General features: G+C 38.2%; 1 protein-coding gene and 1 long non-coding RNA gene across 3 annotated transcripts in view; one reads left to right on the top strand and one right to left on the bottom strand.

Moving 5' to 3' along the window:
- HPGD (15-hydroxyprostaglandin dehydrogenase) overlaps positions 1 to 17503 on the bottom strand; it is a 26366-nt gene extending 8863 nt beyond the window's left edge. The window contains exons 1-4 of one of the 2 annotated variants that reach the window (XM_064449689.1): positions 17348 to 17503; positions 17011 to 17134; positions 13232 to 13338; positions 3915 to 4011 (exon numbers count right to left, since the gene is read on the bottom strand). In XM_064449689.1, coding sequence (XP_064305759.1) covers positions 3915 to 4011; positions 13232 to 13338; positions 17011 to 17134; positions 17348 to 17440 — 421 coding nt within the window. In that variant the 5' untranslated portion in view covers positions 17441 to 17503. The remainder of the gene's footprint in view (positions 1 to 3914; positions 4012 to 13231; positions 13339 to 17010; positions 17135 to 17347) is intronic. The other variant, XM_064449688.1, reaches the window with a different exon arrangement.
- Positions 17285 to 21035, top strand: LOC135313068 (uncharacterized). The gene is made up of 2 exons (XR_010372657.1): positions 17285 to 18757; positions 20876 to 21035. It is a non-coding gene; the product is annotated as an uncharacterized LOC135313068 (long non-coding RNA).

Raw genomic sequence — 21035 nt, 5'->3', positions numbered from 1 at the left:
AAGTAATTTGTTTTCCTTTCTGTATTAGGCTTGTTTTATAAAATATATTTATCAAAGCCTATCACAACACATAGAATACTTACAAATAAATAACATAATAAGATTTAGCCATATTTATTTAAATTAGACGTCTTTCCAAACCACATTACAGAAATCTCCTTTGTTGCCCTTAGGCAAAAGTCTGGATAAATAGTATGGAATATGCTTACAATGTTCTTTGAAGGCCAAAGCCTCTTTTGAAGAAGCGGGTGTGTAACTAGAGAAATGAGCTAGGGGCATGGTGGTCCTACACAGTGATGAGAGAATTGATTCTCTCATTCTTAAGAATAGGGAGGGGGTACAAGATCAGATTCATTACATCAGTGATCTGTGTCAAAACAAAGGAGAGACAGAAATCCGAGCAAAAATTCTAAGCTGTGTCATTTCTAGGAAAATTTTAAACACTGAACTGAAGTCTTAAGGAAATAGTTTCTAAATTTTCTAACCTTATTCCTGTGGATTCTGCTCAGCATCTTCTTTTTTTTTACAAAGGGGAGGAAACGGAACCTCTTTCATGATGCTGAACTGCAGGTCCCAGTTGTACAGCCATTGACACCTTTACGCCACTGTAAGACCGTGATAAAGTCTTGCCTTTACTTGATGATGTTAAGCATATGCTTAGCTTTGTTCTTGTCATAGACATAGGATCAGGACCTAAAGATGACTGCTGTGAGGGGTACTTTAAGTATTTCTTTTGGCTGAAGCTTTCTATAGGAGGAGGACAAACTGGCTGCTTGTGGAGCCTGAGTGCTTGAAGTTGAGTGTAATTAAACCACCGATATGGTGGTTTTACAACAACAAGGTATCCAGATCACTACACATTGAATAATGTCTCATAAAAAACTAGTGGGATCTGATGCTAGATGTTTTACTAGTTTTTAAGCTCTCTATGAGTACTTCGATTTTTTTTTTTAATCTGCTAGGATCCAGACAGATACAAATTCAGTTTTACAGAATACCTTCCTGAAAGTATGAAGGTTATCAAAACAAAAGTGCATACACACAAGAATTCCTTTTCCCCCTTAATACAAGTATATAGGTACCAGCCACCAAAACAGACAATGCTAAATTTACTTATGTAAATAATCTCAGGAGTTAAATTTAGTTTTGTATGCTTTTTCTGTTGCTTGTAACTATTCTGTTAAACAAAACTAAAAATAATGTACGTAGCTTCCAACAGAGGAAATTTTAGAACATTTTACTGTTTACATTTGAAATGAAGTTTATTACAGTGCAAAAACCTGCAGCCATTGGCATTATCTTTTATGGGGCAAGCTGGCAGTAAAACACATTTCCCATTATTTCAGTTGTTTAGCAGCATCACTTCCTCCAGATATGGATGCAAACATCCCATAAAATTAAGAAAGTTTTTAGCTTTGAGATGCAGTGGGTTAGGATTGGGTGCTTGCTGCAAGTCCTTACATATTTCTCTCCCTTTCATATTTAGTCCTGTCTTGTGGAGACACTAAAGAAAGGAAGATTCAATACTGGAAAGAAAGGGTGGACACTCTGGCTGTCATCCAGCTGTATGAACACTTTAAGCCTCCACTTCATAGGAAGCATTTAAGTAGTTCCGTGGGTGTTTGGAAATATAAAACAGTAAGGCTTGATTCTGTCCCTTGTTCAAATCATTGGCAAAATTCCCATGGTGAAGAACTGGAAACTAATTAGTGGATGGAGCAAATATTATTGAATGTTGCGTAAGCACTAAATGTAACTCTTCTTGCTGGTCAGCAAGACACAAGGATATTTGCTGTCTGCAGAGCGTATCTGATAAAATCTTGTAAAGAACTGGGACAGGGGGATCAAAACCACTCAGAAGTTTAATGATCAACAGAAGCTAGCTCTGAGAAAAGAAAACACTAGAAGAGAATGTTAAACAAGCCAATGGCAATTTGCCTTTCATATAGGGAATAAACTGCAGGACTTAGACCTTCAGACTGGAAAGCAAAACTGGAGTCACATAGCACAAATAGTGGTAAATAAATAAACAATAAAAAATAGTGTATGTCAGCCTTTCTAAAGTGTTTTTCCTTATGACCTTGGAAACTGATAAATACGTGCTACGTAAAAGCAAAGAAAACAAAGAACATTTTGTTTTTGACAGGTTCCCACAATCATTATGGCACAATGTTAATGTTGAAGTAAGGAAATAATTGCAGATTTTAATCAAAGAATTAAAATGGCACTTATAAGCTCTTACCAAGCGGAGAAAAGCCAAGCTGTTAGGTCTTAAAGTCAAAATAATTTTGTGTTCATTTGAGACTAGTTAGAAACAGAATCAAACTACTTGGTACCTCTGCTCTTTCTTAAGCACTGCATGGGCATCCGCACTTCTGTGAAAATGTTTAATCTTTTACTTGCATTGATGAACTTTTGTACTGCAATAGCAGTTTGCTTTGGGTTAATTTGGACCCAATACAATGTCCATTTGAGCCAATGGAGATAAACTTACTGGCATCAGTAGGCAATGTGTTAGGCAGTATTGCAACTGCTGACTTAAAGGTACATGGAGACTTACTAAAAGACCCCTCACTCATATGAGGCATGTGTGTGTATTAAGTCAGATCCCCAAGATGCCCATGCATTATGTCAATAGGGTGAACTGGACTTCTTATCACAAAAGCCAAGGTTTACAGGAGAATTTAATAGTACTCAGAATATTCACACCTACCGGGCACTAATGCCCATTCATACCTAGGAACTACGGCCACTGCTGTCTTACTGGCTTTTTGTTGTTAAAACACATAGGAATACCCTAGAATAAAAAGACTATCTATCTTTGGTATTCTGCATGGACACCAAAGAAAGCACTGGCAATCCAAGCATAGGCCAGCATATGTATTTTCCCAGACAGCATGACAGTAGAAAGAGAGAATGAACTCTTCAAACAAACAAGAGAGGATGTAAGTATTTCCCCACAAATTTTCTGAGGAAGGTGTCAGGGGGCATAATTTTCTATTTACTGTTTTCCCTTCAGTTGGGCTTTTTTGCTATGGGTCCAGGCACTGCAACATGTGTACCTAAAGGAAAGGGAGAAGGATTCTGCCTCAAAACTGAGCAGCAATAACCCTGACTGTCTTAGGAGCCATATAATTCTATTTTTATGCTACTAAATTGAAATACAGTCATAGCATAGATAAGTAGTGAGCAAAGAATGTGCTAGCTTAAGCTCAATGAAATATGAGTGTTAATTTTATGGTTTCCCAAGCAGAGGTATATCACATCTGAGAGGACCTGGAGCATGGACAGAATTGGTGTGTGTCAATCATCATTAATAAAGTAGATACAGTCTAATCTTAAATATTACTACAGCTGTGCTCCTATGGAGTTGCATGGAGGACCTGCTACTGCTTCCTTGCTCTCTGGGAGAAAAGATTATCTGATTTTCCGTATTTGATGCCTGATATATACTTTACAATATAAAAATAATAAGATTATAAGAAACCCTGAATTCTAATTAGGTCTATACATTAGACTTTGTTTCTTACACGCAGTCTGGTGTACATAATCTTTTAATGTAGCAGTGTTATTGAACAGTTTTGAATGAGCATAATGAATTGAGGCTAGTTAGGTTTTGCTCAATGTGTGGCAGTAGTGAAATGTGAAAAAAACTATTTACATCACGCTGAAGATTATTAAGTATGAGACTGATAGGGAAACTACTGAATTTTTCATTGAACTGAGTTTAAAAAAGCAAATTAAATTTGTGGTCCTTTGATATTAATTTTGTTGCTATGAAGAAAACCAGGTCAAAATGGGAATAAACGGGAAGAGCCACTAGAAAGAAGAAAAAGTGTGACTGATCAGTATAATTAATTTATTTTAGAAATAAACCAGTGAGTAAAAAGTGTTTATACAGAAAATATTCTTACCTGCCAAAGATGAGATATTAATGATTACTCCTCCGTCGCCTCCATTGCCTTTTCTCATGTATTCTAGGCCAAGGTAGGTTCCTCTAATCACAGATGTCTGATATAGGGGGAAAGGGATAATTATATTCAAAAGATGTTACTTTTGTGCTCCTAAAAACTGCATCTTGATTTAATCATGGTGCCTAGAACCTGCATTGCTTTACCAGTGATCTTATTTATACTTAGAAGATTAGAAACACAGATGACATTCCACAGTAATGCAACTCCGTAACTTCAGAAGCACAACTGCAATGCATAGAAATAATAGCAGCTTAATTATTTTTTTATTAAGATATCAGTAATCAAACTAAAATGTTACAGCATGAAATAAATGCTGTAAAGAAAATGAAATACATAACAAGTAGATAATTTATAGATGAAACACACACTTTTTCTGAGGATATAAGCGGTGGATGAATTGATCTAATTCCCATCATTTTTATTGAAAGGAACTGCTCTACATTATAAAAAAATGTACAGGCTGAATATGAAGATAACACTAATACTTATAACTCCATTTGGTTGAAGGCATGAGATGCCTTTTTAGGATAAAGTTAAATGTTGTATTTCTGGTCCCAGGATATTAAAAATCTGTATTCTTTTCTGACTGAAATTACAGAGTTCTACCATTCCTTTCAAAAGAAGGTTAACTCAAACAAATACAGATAAGGTAAAAAAGCATTTGAAGAGTTGTGAAACATGGTGTTAGCATAATATTAGCTGAAGCATGTGATTTTAAATTATTTTTTTTTAAAGAAAGATCTTTGAGAAAGAAAATGTTACTGACACCTGTATAATCTTGATTGGTTAAGATCTGGTTTTGCAATCTACTGCAGTTAGAACTTCTGCTGGGATTCAACTCATCAAACTTCAGACAATTAAACTGAGATGCCTAAAGATATGCCCAGCCTGGGGTTATCAGCCTCCCAAATGAATCAAGTGGTTGAGTCTTTCCCAGGGAGTAAGTCACTTTACCAGAGACTTGAACAGGTGATAATAGAAAGGCAGCAGACAGTGCTGCTAGAGGAAGATACTAACTTTAGTGAGATGTTGCAATTATACTGCATTAGTGATGAGTTTCATAATTATTTACTGATTTTGCTGGATCTCTCCATAATCAGTTCACATTTGCTTTACAATTTCTACTTAAAATGTACAAATGTATTGACTTACATTTCTTTTTCTGGAAATATTGTTTGAGTTTTTAAATGAGAACTCCATTTATATTTTATTACTGTTTGGTGCTGTTTATTTGACCCAAGTGGATTAAGATATTAAAAAATGAAGTGGCCCTATGGATATGTTTACATCTGTGCACAATTATTTCAGTGAGAGTTTTGACCAGGGAATGACTACAGATTTGTGAATCATGGAGAAGGAATCACCCAAAGTAATAAAAAAAAAAAAAAAAGTAGTAAAAAAAAAAACCATGTATATGACTAAAACCTAATGGATAGTGGTTAAGTGTACTGGAAAGTAAAAACATTTAAAATCAGAACATTAAGTATTTTTTACCATTGTCTAAATTCCCAAACCAAAACTGGAATAATTTAAAGGCATATACTACTTTTCATTTTTATTAGCTGATAGTTTTAGACGTACGTGTTATAAAACATAAAGTAAAAGCCCTAATTCAAGTTCAGTTGTCCTTTGCACTTACAGGTTTTAGCAGGTATCAGATTTGGAAGACTGCATATCCTGCTTTATTAATATTGCTTGTTGGTTGCCCAAGTAACATGAAGTTAAGCTGCCCATTGACAGAGATAAAAACACTTGAGAGCTCATTACCAAGCTTGCTTTGGAATTTCGATAAAGAATCAGCATTCTTCATTTTCTACAGTTGCAGTCTTTAATGTGATTTTTTTTCAATATCTATATATTTTCAGTATATTAATTTTGTGGAATAATGTAAACAATATAACAAAATATTAATAGTTCCAAATTAATCTTAAACTTTTCTTAAACAAAAAATTCCCATAAAAAGCTTTTTTGTTTACTCATGGCAAGTTTTGTCTTAAGTAACATTCTTTTAAAAGTGTTCTGATTAATATCAGAAGAATATTATTGATTAAATGTTTTAACAGAAACTTTCCAAAGTACTGTCTTCAGTAGCTTGTAAAATACCAAACGAAATCTGATTTCTCCCTTGGAAAGTTTCTGAGATATTATAAATGTAGTCAAGTGCTGTTTAATGTTGATGTCATGTAAATTTTAAAGGATTTATTGAAAAACAAGATCGTTAATGCCTAGTAGTGTTGCTGTAAGGTATACTCATTCTGAACTCATTGGCAGCTCAACTGAAATTGGACTTAAGTGTGGGTGGTGTTTTTCAATTTATAGACATGATAGGCTGTACCCAAAACATTTTAGGAAGGAAGAGGTTAATGCTGTCTATGGAGAGCAGGTGCAGGTCCTATCACACCCTGGAGCCATGGCTCAGCCTGCTGAACAGAAAAAGAGAATTCCACTTAGGATGACTAGGGGAAATAAATCAGTTGGAGAAGGAAGTAGCTTGGGTGTCCTTGATGATGTTTCTATTCCTCCAGCTTCTCATTCAAATAGATAATAATGCTAGGTGAGTCTTTGGCCAAACCACAATTATAAGACAAAGGAAAACTGGGTAGCTTGACTCTCCTATCAAAATCACTGTACTGCTCTTTTTTCTCTCTAGACTCCATTAACTTAGATTTTCTTCAGGTGGCTGGGAAGCCGCCTTCTTCATGTAGGCATTGTGAGAGGTTGTCTTCAGAACTAAGGCAGACTTTCATTCAGATATTGCCCTTACACCTGCCATTATCCTTGCAAAAAACTCATCAATTGTGTCTGATCTCAGCTGACGTGGCTATTTCTGATGTTTGGGCTGGTAACATAAAGAATTATTCTGGATTTAAACTCTGAACCAAACATACAGGGTGAGAAGAACGTAACTGTCTCCATGCTCAGCAGATGGTACTTCAGATGAAAGGTGTTGTATGAGATCTCCCGTTCTCTTGCCAGAATTCCCCTCTCTTCCAGAAAATCTCCTAATAGTTCTCCAAAGAACAACACAGTGGCTGAACTTACTGTAGTATGAAAGTCATAAAAGGTGTGCTTACAAGTCTTAGTGTCACTTTCCTGTCAAACCTGTCGATCCAGCTGAGTTGACAAAGTGAAGCTGGCTGTCATATCTGGGTGCCAAACACTCAAATGGGAAAGAGGTTTTCCAAAGAACAATGGTCTTTGGACTCTCATTTTCCAAAGAACAATAATATATTGGTTTATGGTTTGTTTTTTTTTAATTAAATCCATCTGCAAGTGCATAAATTGCAGCCTCAGGCCTCCTCTCATATGAAATGTGTCTTTGGATTCCTATTTGTTGATGTCAGAATACTTAATCTGGATTCTAGAAGAGAGCTTGTCAGCTGTTACTTCACTATACCATGAAATATACACTAGGAAGTAAAAAAGGCAAAGAATGATGCATTTTGTGCAGCCCGGTTTCCTGGTTTTGGGATATGATGAAAAATATCTGCAATTTGCCTTCCAATAAACTGAGAGAAACTAAAGGTGTCTTCAGATTGTGGAGTTCTCCATGTATACTTTTAAGAATAATAATTTAATCCTATGCTCTTAACCAACAATAATTCATAGTTTGTCTATTGCAAATAGAAATTCTGGGAAAGTTAACATTTAAAATTACTTAATTAAAAAAACCCCTGTCTGACTTGTTTTAAGATGAAAATATGCTGCGAGACTTTGTACAACAAAGTGTGATGCATTTTAGAGTTGAATTTTTTACAGCTGTGTTCAGCTGCATGGATATTGTCCATAAACATGTCAAGAAGAGGAGTAGGAAAGTAGTAAAATTTGCAATTAAATGCAGGTAAAGTGAAATCTGGGACAGCTGACTCTCACCTAGTTTTTTTTTCTCCTGGCGACTGAAAACTAGTATCATTAAAATCAGAAAATAATCTAAACGGTTGTCCTCCTAGCTGTTGAAAAACCTGTGATCTTAGTGATACTGCTGTTTGTTTTCTTACCAAAATAGTGTTTTACAATAGCATGTAATGAAGATGGACCATCAAGATGCACTGCAGGTCTGAGTGTGCTCGCAAGACAGGCAATCTTACTCTTCAACTGCTGGTACAAAATTTGCGATCCTTTCCAATAAAGTTATAATGGTGAGTGTGGATATACCTCCTAGTATTATCTTCCATAAATTACAGATTTAAATTAGAGGAGATCAGACATTCTGAAGCACCATACAGTAATAAACCCAAAACCTTGTACCTGACAGCACGGTAAACTGCAAAATAATTGTGCAAATACTCAACCCTGCTTTAGTTTGTTTCTATGTTGATAGCATTAAGAAACAGTGCTTGCTGCTGTACTGTGGGACTTGGTGGTAATTCCCACCTGCTGAATCCAGCTATGTGTCCTGGCACGTTATTTTGAGATGAAAGTTCAGTCTTTCTCCTGGTAGACTGTGAAAGGAGAGCAAGGTGTATGGACCAGGAGAAGGTTGCAGCATACTCCCAGGAGATCCCTTTTATAGCTTGCACAATGGAACGGCCTTGTGATAATCATGAAGTCTTTGTCCCAAAAATAAATAAGCACTTCTGAAATTTGCCTAGTTAGCCTTCTGGTTTCTGCCAAGACTTTAATTGGCCTTTTGAGGACTAGTTCCTTACTGATGAGCAAATGAATTGATTTTGCAAGGTTTTCTAGTTGCTGGAACTTTTATTTCACCATAAGCTATATAGAATGGAGCCACACACATATATATACTGTTGCATTTTCTTATTTATAGTAACAATCTAAGTATTTTGCAGGGACAAACCCCAAGTTAGGTAGACTTCATTTTAGAAAAAGGCTTTTCTAAGTTCACAGAAACCTGTCACTTTTGTCATTTATGGAAATAAATTATGCAAACCCATGAAAAATGTAAAAACTTGGAATTGTTTGGTACAGCCACATTTTGCCTAGTAATAAAGGATGTGGCTGACATGTATCTGAACAAATTTTACATATGTATTTGAATTCTATTTGTCTCTGGGCAACATGTAAATAATTGGATCCCATATGACTGGGGTTTTTTGGCATGTCCAAGTTATGGCCTGCAATTTAAAGTTTTACCAGAATAACGTGTTAAAATGTGCAAAATCACAGAATCACAGAACCCCAGATTGGGAGGGACCTCAGGGATCACCTAGTCCAACCTTTCTAGGAAGAGCACAGTCTAGACAAGATGGCCCAGCACCCTGTCCAGCCAAATCTTGAAGGCGTCCAATGTGGCCGAGTCAACCCCTTCCCTGGGGAGATTATTCCAATGGGTGACTGTCCTCACTGGGAAAAATTTCCCTCTGGTGTCTAGTCGGAATCTCCCCAAGAGCAACTTGTGTCCATTCCCCCTTGTCCTCTCCATGTGACTCCTTGTAAAAAGGGAGTCTCCATCTTCTTTTCACATAAACAGGAGATAATTGTGGCTTTGCAGTCAAATTCTTTCATGAGTCTATTTAATTTCATTTCAGGAATCATTTTAAATACACTTACAAAATAATTAATTTGTTAGCATAAGAAAACAGTAAGATAGAAGGTTATGTCAAGTGCTTCTGTACTTTTGATACAGGTAATATTTAAATGTAAGCATATCTGATACCCTGTACTGCTACATTTTACTGTATACTGCAACCTATACCAGTTTTCAGAAACCTCTGATATGAGCATAAAAAAAAGAAGCTCCAAGTAAATTTTGGGATTGTCCTAGTACAAAATGTGCTAACTGCATTTGTAGAGAGAAAAGATACTGTAATTATGGCAGCCTTTATAATTACAGTGGTTCCAGAAAGCCTACATCAGCAACACAAGATAAAATTAGGGAAGCTTCATAGAACACCAAATTGTGTTTAGCTAACATATATGTTCAAGGCTCAGAAAGATGTGGACACTTTTCTTTCTTTAGGGACTTGAAGAGAAAAAAAGTCAGATTATAAAATTTCTGGATTCCTTAGGCATAAATCCTTAGGAAGTTGAATGCAACAGACACTGTTCTTGTCATCCTGGAGGACTGTAGGTAGGACTTTTCATAAGAGTGCATATGTCGTGTCCTTTTGCTATTCTGTGCATAGGTATGAGTGTGTATGGTGGATTGCTGAAACTGCACTGGTTATACCCATTTAAAATTGAATTCCTATATGATTGCCGAGATCTTTTTTTATACACTGTAGTAACAAGACTGTACATTTGTATGCGTATGAGTAGTTGAAGCTGCCATTGATCAAGATGATATTGACCAAGTCAGCACTACCAGCTTTGGAGCTTTGAGGTGAAGAATGGATGTAATTGCTGGAATAGCTAACTAAAACATTTAATACAAATATTTAATAAAGTAACCAAAAGGTGGATGTTGTTTAGAACAAAATATAACAAAATGGTGGAAAGAACTGCAACAGAAATATGCTTTTAGCAGTTGATACTCTTTTTGCCCCCCACCTTTATGAAGATGTCTTTCTTGCCCTCAGGAAACTGTAATGTATAAAAATAGGAATTGTGCTTTATTCCCTCTTTTTTCTTCTAAATTAAGTCCCTCTTTTTTAACCTGTTTCTTCATTTCTGTTCTTTGTGCTTTCTCAAGCAATACTATCAGTGAACTTCCTTTCACTCCTTTAAAAATATTCCTGAAGACCAACCGGTTCTGTGAACTGTTTTAGCCATAAAGAACACACCCCATATGTGTTTGTTCTGATTTATCTTGCTCCGTACTGCTCTACTTTTGTACTTTGTACTTTAAACTGGGGCAGGGAATATTTGTTGTATGAAGAGATAAATGATATCACTAAGACAAAGACTGGCGTGTAGAGGGTTTTTTCCCCCCTTTTTAAGTAGAAAATGTGTGGCCATAGAAGTTACTCCTCTTCTTAGGGATAATACAAAGACTACTTAAAATGTCTGAGGTTGGGGAATTAGAAACATTTTAAAAACATGTATTTCAAACAGGTTTTGCTCTTTTCTCTACAAGAAGCAAAAGATATTTTATGGAACCTGTCAATACAATGTATTACATGCAGCAGCTTTTATTCTTCCATTGTTATAAGTTAAAAAGCAAAAAGTTCAAAATGTTATGTATTGGTTCATGGAAATTACGGTGACCAGATAGAAAAGCCCTATGGAAATAAACTAGTTAGTTGGCTCAAGGTTGGAGAGAGAAAGAATATTCAAATCAAAAGATAAATGAGGATATTTGGATGCTAGAGTGTCCTCGATTTGACCCACATGGCTATATTTCTACTCTGCTTGATCATTTTAGATATTCCAGTCATCAGCATGTAGTGATGAAATTCTTCAATTTTCAGCTATGAATTAAGTCATTAGGACATTTATGGTGAACTTAACTGTACAATAATGTGTAAACTATATAATCTTCCCTTTTTTTTTTTTTTTAAAGTTTTAGGGGCAGTAGCTTGACAGTTCAGTGTATCCATGTGTAAGACTTGTATTCCAGTTTTTCTGCTACTTGAGACTGTTCAAACCCACCTAGGGTCTGTTGCAGCCCAATGACTGGTAATAAGACAAAAAGAATAGTAGGAGGAGTTTCTCAATGTCTTCTGTTTGAAGTTCTTGGCATTGAAAAATTGTTGCTTTTAAATATCTTATCTAAGTTAGGATACTATCCTGGTCATTAAATATCTTCAAGATTTGCTGATCTGAAATGCCTTCATTTTTTGAGCTAAATTTAAAGGTGAACCACAAGCAAATGTGTTTCTCACATGGACTTTGTTTTTTCTGGTGATGACTAACTATCTGTGCTTTCAAATTTGACAGGTGGTTGGGAACCTACAGTAACTTATATCCTGTGTTAAACCAGGCACCAAAATAAACAGAAATAATTCATCTAGAATACAGGTAAAGTGTTCTTTCAAATTCAAGGGATCCGTACTAATAGGTATTGATGTTGCATAGCACTGAGGATGTCACACTCCTGTTACTTTACAATATGAAGTTTCCTGAATATTGTAGAAATGAAAGAGGGAGGAAGAAATAACGTGTAGTTAAATCTTAAAGAAAAAGCAAAGAAAAGGCAAAGAAAATTGAACAAATGTATTTCTCTTATTGCAGAAATTTTAAGCTCTGGTCTCAGTTCAGTCCCTTCCAAGAAGAAGAAAAATTGACCTTGGATAGATATAGAAGATCAGAAAGGTATTATTAAACCTAACTTTTTCTTAAATACATATTTTCCCATTAATTGTCCTATAGCTTCACATATACACCTTGTGTTACTTGCCTTTTCATTAGTTTGTTTTCATGGAGATGTTAGGATTCAAAGACTCGGGTACCTTTGTCCTTAAAACTTTTGACAAAAAAAGAACTATTAATTTTCTTATCCTGAGCTTTCTTGTTGCATTGACAAATTCCAAACGATTGGAGAAAACTCCGCCATGCACTCTTCCAAGTTTCCTTTTGCTACTTTCTTTGCAGATCTGGATAACACTTTGTAAGTATGACTCGCTGAATCACCATCGAATTAGAACTTTGCATGTGGTAGGATATGAGCTGGTCAGAATTTTATTAACCTAGAAAGCTGATCTTTCTTTTGAAGCATAGGTCTCCTAGCAGTGTAGTCAAAAAATTTTCAACTGAGAAACAGATATTATGGTCTCACCTGATGAGGTATCAGATGATATCAAAGAACTGATAATAGTCGGAAAATGAATTTTATCGGCTTGTTGAATATACTGGGTTTTAACAAGTAAATGCTGTTAAGTGCTGTGCTTCTGTCAGTGTCGATGGTGAAATGGCCTATATTGAAAGCTCAGGTAGTATGTTTGCTTCATCGGCAAAGAAAATGGGCAACTCTTGGTTGAACAAGTTTACTTGTAATACCAACAAATGGCAACTTATTCTCTAATGCAGGGCAGCTGAGTCTCACAAGTCACTAAAATGTTCTAAAATATTCTTATAAACAAACTGGCCTCCGGTAGATGCAGCTCTGCTGCTTTGGGCACCAAATTGTTACACCTACCTGGGATTTCATTGGGTTTTATAGAAAGATAATTTTGTTAGGTGTTAGCCTGAGTACCTCGACACAGTGCTGTACCTCTTGGACAGACAACTTAAAGGACACACCACACACATTTATTGGTTAGTACATATGCAGCTACATGGCTATTGCTTCAAAAGCTGTGTTTACCAACCCAATGACTCATGTTCTGTCATATGGCACAACCTGTACAAGCCAAGGGCTGTTAAGTGTATTCCAGCATTAAATAAAGTATGAACATGTGAAAGGAGATAAAGCTTACCAAGTTAATTTGTATAGTGCTTTCCCAGTCCTTCTCATTGTTGACACCAGCATTATTAACCACGATATCCAGCCTTCCAAAATGTTCAATTACTTTTTTGAAAGCACCTATAGTAAGATCCAAGGGTGAAATTTCTTAGCACTTATGGAAAGTAAGATATAAAAATACACTGCATGCATACAAATTAATGTTTTGTTAGTCTACCAAAATGTCTTCACTGTTTTCTTAACCACTAATGAGCAACATGCAATTAAATTATTTATCTAACCATTTACCAATATTAAACGTATTCAGGAAAACTGAAAGGATTAAGATACCACAGTCACCTTGTTATTCAGTTTTATAATGCCTTGTAACAGGAGCTAATGAAAGTTCTTAGCACGCATGCATTTTGTACTAGATAGGATGTTCGGCACCCTAGTTATATAAATTAAGCATTTGTAGCTTAATTTGTAACAGTTTGCTATAGCTAGTGAATTCAATATTTGGCACCATCGATTTTAAATGAAAAATAAAAGCTTCGTGTTGGCAGAACAATTTTCTTGGTTGAGCCTGAATTTAACCTAAGAACACAATTCTTATTCAGTTATATAACTAATATGAATCTTTCAACTACAAATAATTCATCATAGTTCCTATCCATTTATGAATAAATTGTTATACATCCTACTTGTCAGGTAACTTCAATAGTGTGTTTCTCACATTCAAATCTTCTTCCTTCTGTTGATGAAAATAGTGACCTGACTTCCAAAGAATTTCAAAATAATGAACTGGGAAACTTCGACAACATTGTGTTCTCCCAGGTGACAGTGTTTGAACTAAGATAAGAGATGTGTATGGAAAAAACATGATGATGTCATAGGGATGAGCAAACTCGACTAGGCTGGCTCTGCTTTGATGGGAAAGTTGGATGAGATGACCTCCAGATGTTCATTCGAGACTAAGATTTTCCATGTCCGCAAACATCATCTGACATGTATACATAGCTTGTTTGGTTTTCCCTCTGAATATTGTTCCTCATCGCTAAATGTTTACTATTATGCAAACCAAGACATCTCCCCCCATATTGTTTTAAAAAGCATCGTTTTGTGACTTACTAAATATCTAGAGTATTCCAGGTACACTGAAATTATGCTTGACAGGCCTTAATAAAAAAACTTCACTAAAAGATGATCCTAGGACCATCTTAATTCTCTGATCTTTAGTCTTTGGCTGTTAGTGTCAACCACAAGCATAGCAGCAGCTTTAAGAGATCTACCTTTTTTGCAGTGGTTGCAGGGGTTTACACCAGATGGTCAGTACTGTTACAGCCTTTTCTTTGCCTGAATGCTGCAGGTCCATCACAGTCATCATCTTGTCATCAGGACAAGACATGGGCAACTGATGGGAAAGGTTTTATTTGTCCAACTGCCTTTACTGTACAGATTTTTCTAATATTCTTATTCAGTGCTAGACTATTTTAATTTTACTAAAACCTCTATTTTTGGCCTTCTGCTTTTTTGGCTTCTGGTGTGTCCATGGCTAATTCATTCTCTGGTTTCTCAACTTAACTCTCCAATCACTTCTCATTTCACACTTCTCATTTCAATCACATTTCAAATTTGGAATATTTCTGATAAAAGTTTACCTGCCTACAGTAGTCCCATCCATTAGCTATCCACAAAAAGAATAATCTCATTATAAATTCTTTATAAAGTTATATGTTAGTGTAAACTGACTTGTTCTTCCCTTTTCAAATGTAGAATAATTCTGTGTTTACATTGCACACTAGTTAGTGCTTATGGAATCATAAAAAGCACATGATCATGTGAAATATGAAATATTGAATTGAGAAAAATGAAAAATGAGAAGGAGGATCCATTTTTAAAGGAGAGGTCAGAAAAGGAGTGGAAAGTAAGTACAAACACAAGTAAGTACAAGTTACATGTGAGCTTCCTAAATATCCATGGAAAGTAGAAGTAAACGTGTGGTGATTTTTCACAAGTGGGACAAGATAGAAGATTTTTGTGGGGAACTATGTCAAAAAGCCACCAGAGAAAAAAGCACAAGCGAGACTTGAAAGTAGATAAAGCAGCTGGTTTCCTACCCATCAGCCTTATGTACCTACAGATACTAGTTCTAGTACCATGGCTTGCTTCATACCAAAAGGGCTAAAGTTAAAATAAGAGGAACTTCATTCATGCGCATGACCTTTAACATAAAAAAGCCAGCACAGGACTTGATGCCTCCACTAAGAACTTTAAACACTAGGCGTGAAATTAATCTAAGTCTAGTAAGTGGTGGCTTGCAATTATAAATGGAAAAATAGGAAAATAAAGCAGTAGAAAAACCCCCAATCAACAGAACCACTAAAAAGTACCCCAGAAACCCCAAAGGATTGTAAGACATGTTTGCAAATTTATGCTAAGAAACCCGCAGCAGGAATAATGCAGTATCAGAGAAGCATAAGCAGCAGCCGCACATTCTTGCTCTTGCTCCTTGCGACGGCCCATCCCAATCCCACTCTGATTGCTCTTTTCCTATTAACTTGGTTCCAAATCCTCCCTCTCTGACCCATCCTGCTCACTCCAGTTCCCAGTGCACACCCTGTTGGTCCTGCGGTAGCCTGGCACTAATAAGGGGAGGAATCATGGCAGATGCTGCAGCACATGCTATTCCTACCCCTAGGATGCTTTTGTTGCTCCTAGGTTACTCCTCCCAATTGGAGAAAAAGTCAATGATCAACCTAGCTGATAACTTTGCTTGCTGATTAGAGCAGATCTCAAATTTAAAGTCCAGCATCTCTCTTATAGACAGACAGTGTAAAGCTTCGGAATTAGGCATTATCACGCTAGTTCAGAGCAGTGAACAATATTGCTGAATTCTGGACTAGCTGCAACGTTTTGTGACAGAGGAATGGATATGCCCAATCACCACTGCTAAGTGGCCAGCGAAGTGTAGCACATAAAAACAGAACTGCAAACATTCACATCTAGCCTGACACAAATGAATCTGGGGAAAAGGCACAGACAGAAGTGCTGTCAAAATCTGAATCTGAGTCACTGTATGAATGTACTTCTTCAATAATGAAACTTTGATGAAGTGACATGCCTGTTACGAAATATTGTGAAGGGTACATCAGCATTATACAACACTCTAAGAACTCAGTAGGTAACATGATTTATTCATGAAGTGAAAACATGAATGCAAATCATACACAAGGGAAGCTCCTTGCCATTCCCTGCCTCTGCAAAACGGGTGCGAAACGTTGTCAACCCGTGTTTAACACTGTGACAAAGCAACGTGCCATCTTTCCCCAATTCCGATTTCAGCTACTGCAGCTCATGTTGAAAGTAAGTGTGCTGTATGGACAGAGCGCTGCAACCCAGAGCAGAAGTTATTGCTCCTGTGATGAGGGAATACAGCTTGGAGTCTGTACAGAAACCTCATAAAAAGCAAGTCCATGCTTTAAAGTTTATATACACTGCTCATAAAATAACAATTATCTTCTGCAGAGGCAGCTTTCATGGAAAACTATCACACACAGCACTCAATGGAAATGATTTCTTGGGCTTTTCTTTACGATGTGCCAAGTAACACGGTGAAATACACGCGTGGTGGTGGTAATATTTCACATCTGCAGGTTCACAAACAAATCCTTTTTGAGTCACTGTCAGAAGCGATTGGGAGGAGGCTGTCCTCCCGAAGCCTTAATTGCACCCTTATTGGTGCAGCAGCCCAGGCTCTTTCAGGTTGCTGCATGTTAAGCCGGCGCACAGCGCGGACAGTTTCCTTCTTACCTTTCAGCTGCTCCTGATCCGTAACGTCGCATTGGATGAACACCGTCCTCTGCGCTTCAAACTGCTCGTCCAGGGCCGCCTTGCTCTCCTGCCCGGCCTCGGAGTTGCGGTCCAGCAGGGCTACCTGGGCGGGGGTGGGGTGGGGTGGGGGGAAAGGCTGAGCGGCGGAGGGACGGGCGGAGGGGCGGCGGGAGGGACGGCTCCCGCTCCGCTCCGACCCGCGGGGGCTGCCGCCGCCCGCCCGCCCGCCTCGCCCCTCCGGCCGGCACCCGCGCCCGCGGGTGCCGGCCGGAGGGGCGAGGCGGGCGGGCGGGCGGCGGCGCTGCCCGGGGCTTACCTTGGCGCCCTTGCCCAGCAGCGCCTGGACGAAGGCCCTGCCGATGCCCTGCGCCCCGCCGGTGACCAGGGCCACCTTGCCATTGACGTGCATGGCCGCCGCGCCGCTGCCGCCGTGCCCGCCGAGCCGGAGCAACCTAGCGCGGTGTCACCTGCCCGGTTTCCTCCCTCCCTCGCTCCCTCCCTCTCTCCTGCCTTCCTTCCTTCCCTCCCTCCTCCTCCTCCTCCCGCCGCTCGTTCCCCCCCCCCCCCCCCGTGTGACCGAGAGCCGCCCGGAGCTGCCTGGGCGGGGGGAGCGGGGTGGAGCAGGTCATTAAATCGTTCTCCCGAGCGCCTGGATGAACCCCAGAGACCAAAGGCCAGAGGGAAGCCCAGCTTCATCCTCTCTTCAGCCCCCCGGGCTTTCCGGCGAGGAGCGGCTCCTGCCCGGCGGGTCCCGGGGACGGGGTCCCGGGGCAGCTACAGCTCCCCTCGGAGGGGGGGAAAGGGGGGCCTTTGCGCCTCTGTAAATGGTGTGAGAAGCGGCTACAAGCATTGATAAGGGCTCTTGGCAGCTCCTAAGGGTGTGTGCGTTTTGGTTGGCCCCAGTCTCGTGAACAGCAGGCTGAGGAATCGAAAAAAGTTCAGTCTCGAAAAAAACAAACATAGAGCCTTTCTTCACACCTCAAAATACCCTGCCAGCCGTCTCCCCTCTCATTCTGCCAGTAAGCAGAATCTGTTTGTATGAAAAAGCAGCTATTAAACATTATGGATATTAGATGTATCATAAGTGCTTTCTAGAAATTTTCAGGTCTGTGGATAACATAGCTTGTACCTTAAAAAATGTTTAATTGCTTTTACAGCTTATAAGCCAAATTCTGCTACACAATGTGAATTACACGCAACTAAAACCTATCAATACTAAGATATATAACTGAACAGTAGAAATAAGAGCAACCTTAATCATCTAAAAGATGAAATTAATTTTACTTGTTTATTAGCCTGTTACAAGATTCACAAATGTTATCCCACAGAAAATACAATATCGTGGAGTGTTGAGTAGACAGGAAAAATCCATTGTTCCAGCCCTAAGCTCTATAAACATATGTACATCATGTATGTGCATGTGTGTATTAACGCACACGCTTGTCTTTTGGGTTCTCTGTTTTCTTTGCTTGATGTATCAGGTTTAAACTTTTTTGCTTGTGCTTTCAAGGCCCTGAAGTACTCAGGCTTTGCTTCTAGCATTAATGTCTGTTGTCATTTTTCCTTGCTTCTCAGCAACAATGTGCCTGTTTTGCCCCGTTTCTTATCCCAGCTGCCCATTTTCTACTAGGCTTCCTTGATGTATGGAATTCCCTTCTTTTGTATTACCTAGAAGAAACAAATTATATCACTCCTAACACCAGCAAACTGTTACAGAACCATTAAGGTAACTATGTTACCTAATTGAGTAAATTGAGTAACACAAGACCTTGTTATTATAACCTTTGTCCTTAAAAATGTGAACTAATACAATCCAGCTGCTAAATTGGATAGCAGTCATTTAGTTTTCCTAAAGATCATGATTCACAGTACTTCATACAGTCAGAGCTGGCCTCTGAGATTAGTGATTTGTTTGAATATGATACCTGTATTTCTGGGAGGGCTCCAGATTGCTTTGGAGCTGTGAAATTTGTGCCACCTAAACAGCCATGCCCAATGAGCTCTTTCCCAACCAGCTGAGCCAGCTTCCCTAATTTGTTGAGAGTCAAATGCAGTGCCAGGTCAAAGGCACATCATGAGAAGAGTATTACCACACAGGGACCTAACAATAGCATTACAGTGGAGCCTTTCACCCTCAACCCAACCCTGATAAACACCCCCACCCCCAACCTTTGGCTAAGTTATGATCAAGATCTGTCATAGTCTTTATTTCCACAATGGATTAATATGTTTTTAAAGTGCTATGCAAAGGAAAAGATCAATAAACCCCTCTGTGTTTCCAAACAGCTGTAGTTGGAACGACCTTTGGCAACTGTTTTCTAAATTGTTGATAACTTGGCACAAACGTTAAGAACAATCTGGACTCTTCAGAGATGCTGGAATGCTTTACGATCTGAGTGCATGCTCTGTTTCTGTAAAACAAGTCTTACAAATCTGTGTCCCAAAAATCAGCTTGGTTGAATATAATCCTGGGTATCATAGGTTGAAATAATTTAAAACTATCGTGATAAACTAACCCAGGGGTTCTAACTCTGGTTTTGTTGGCCAAATGGACTCTTTCCACTATTCCATTTAAGAATCTAAATGACACATCTTGCAAGATGGCAAAAAAAGGCTCCACGTCAATAGCCTTGGCAAATATATCTGAAATTAGACAGTGTTCCTAGCTAGAACAGTATGTGCCAATCCTCCAAATCGAGGAGGAAGTAATAGAAGGATGGCTCCGTGATTTACCCCTGGAGACAGCAGAGATTGCTTGCCTGTAAGGGATATGTGTGCTCTGCTCCGCCAAACCGCACTGGATTTGCTACTAACTCACTACAGGTACTCATAAGAACTTTGTTACAACATAGTCCTTTACCTCCCCAAGTCTGTAATATGACCAACTGCCTAATAGTTAAAATGTTGCCTGTAGGAAAAAGCTCTTTGTAGACATTTACCTTGTTAGGAATCCAGTTAACACGTCAGTCTTCTTGCTGAAACCTGGGGCAGGAGCAGGGGTAGTTGTGAAATATTTTTCTCCGTGGTTCATAAGTGGACAGTTTTTGAACGTGACCTTTAATTTTTATGAAAGCTTTCATAGAAGCATGAGGACTCCCTCTTTTTAATGTTTCAGTGGTCCATCGTTTTACATAATCTATTCTTAAGAAAAAACAGTGCCTGACTTCACATAAAAAGTTGGAGGAGCTGTCACAATGGGCAGTAACATATTATAAAGGATGTATCTTCCCAAGTGGCCAGCTTACAGAAGACTAAGTATATTCTTTCAGTACCTTATTCTGTGTGCAAGAGAGGCTGATATGATTCTTTAAGAAAATGTGAGATAGTTAAAAATGATATTGCATTATTCAATGATAGAGTCAAACCAAATTGTATCATGGTTATGATTTTTTTTTTCACTGAAAGGTGCACTAATTCACCCTAGGAGTTTGTTATCCGATATGCTAGCTATACTCAAAAATACCCCAAACAACTATTCTCTGAAATCACAAGCATGAAAAGATTAAATGACTCCATGAATGTTTGATTTGGGTCCTTTGAGAGACAAGTAATTCCATATAGGTAGTCTGCACTTTCTATTCAAAGTTAAGAAAGAGCAATAATACTAAATATTGTCTTAGATGCTGGAGCCATTGAGATTACATCATTCACACACACACCCTGCTAACAGTGCAATGCCAAACGTATATTAACATTTGCATGTTGTTTGTGTGCAGAATGTGATTTCATGTACCATTTTCTGGTAGACCTTTTGGCTAGCAGTACAATGTCTCTTTTGCTTTCTTTTTTACGGTTATGGTACGGTCTTCGATTTTCCTCCACTTATAATTATTATTTTCCACAGATCATGGCTTATCCTCCACTCTTCTGCATAGACCGCAGTGGCATCAAAGCATGAAGAGACGCCAGGTGGTTTTAATCTGTTTTTGAAAAGGAGACAGGAATATGATCTCTCTCAGACATATGTCACCCTATTAATTTAAAAATAGTTTTTCAAAAAGCAA

Source organism: Phalacrocorax carbo, chromosome 4, assembly GCF_963921805.1.
Source record: "Phalacrocorax carbo chromosome 4, bPhaCar2.1, whole genome shotgun sequence".
Lineage (NCBI taxonomy): Eukaryota > Metazoa > Chordata > Aves > Suliformes > Phalacrocoracidae > Phalacrocorax > Phalacrocorax carbo.
This window is presented reverse-complemented; position numbering and strand designations above follow the sequence as displayed.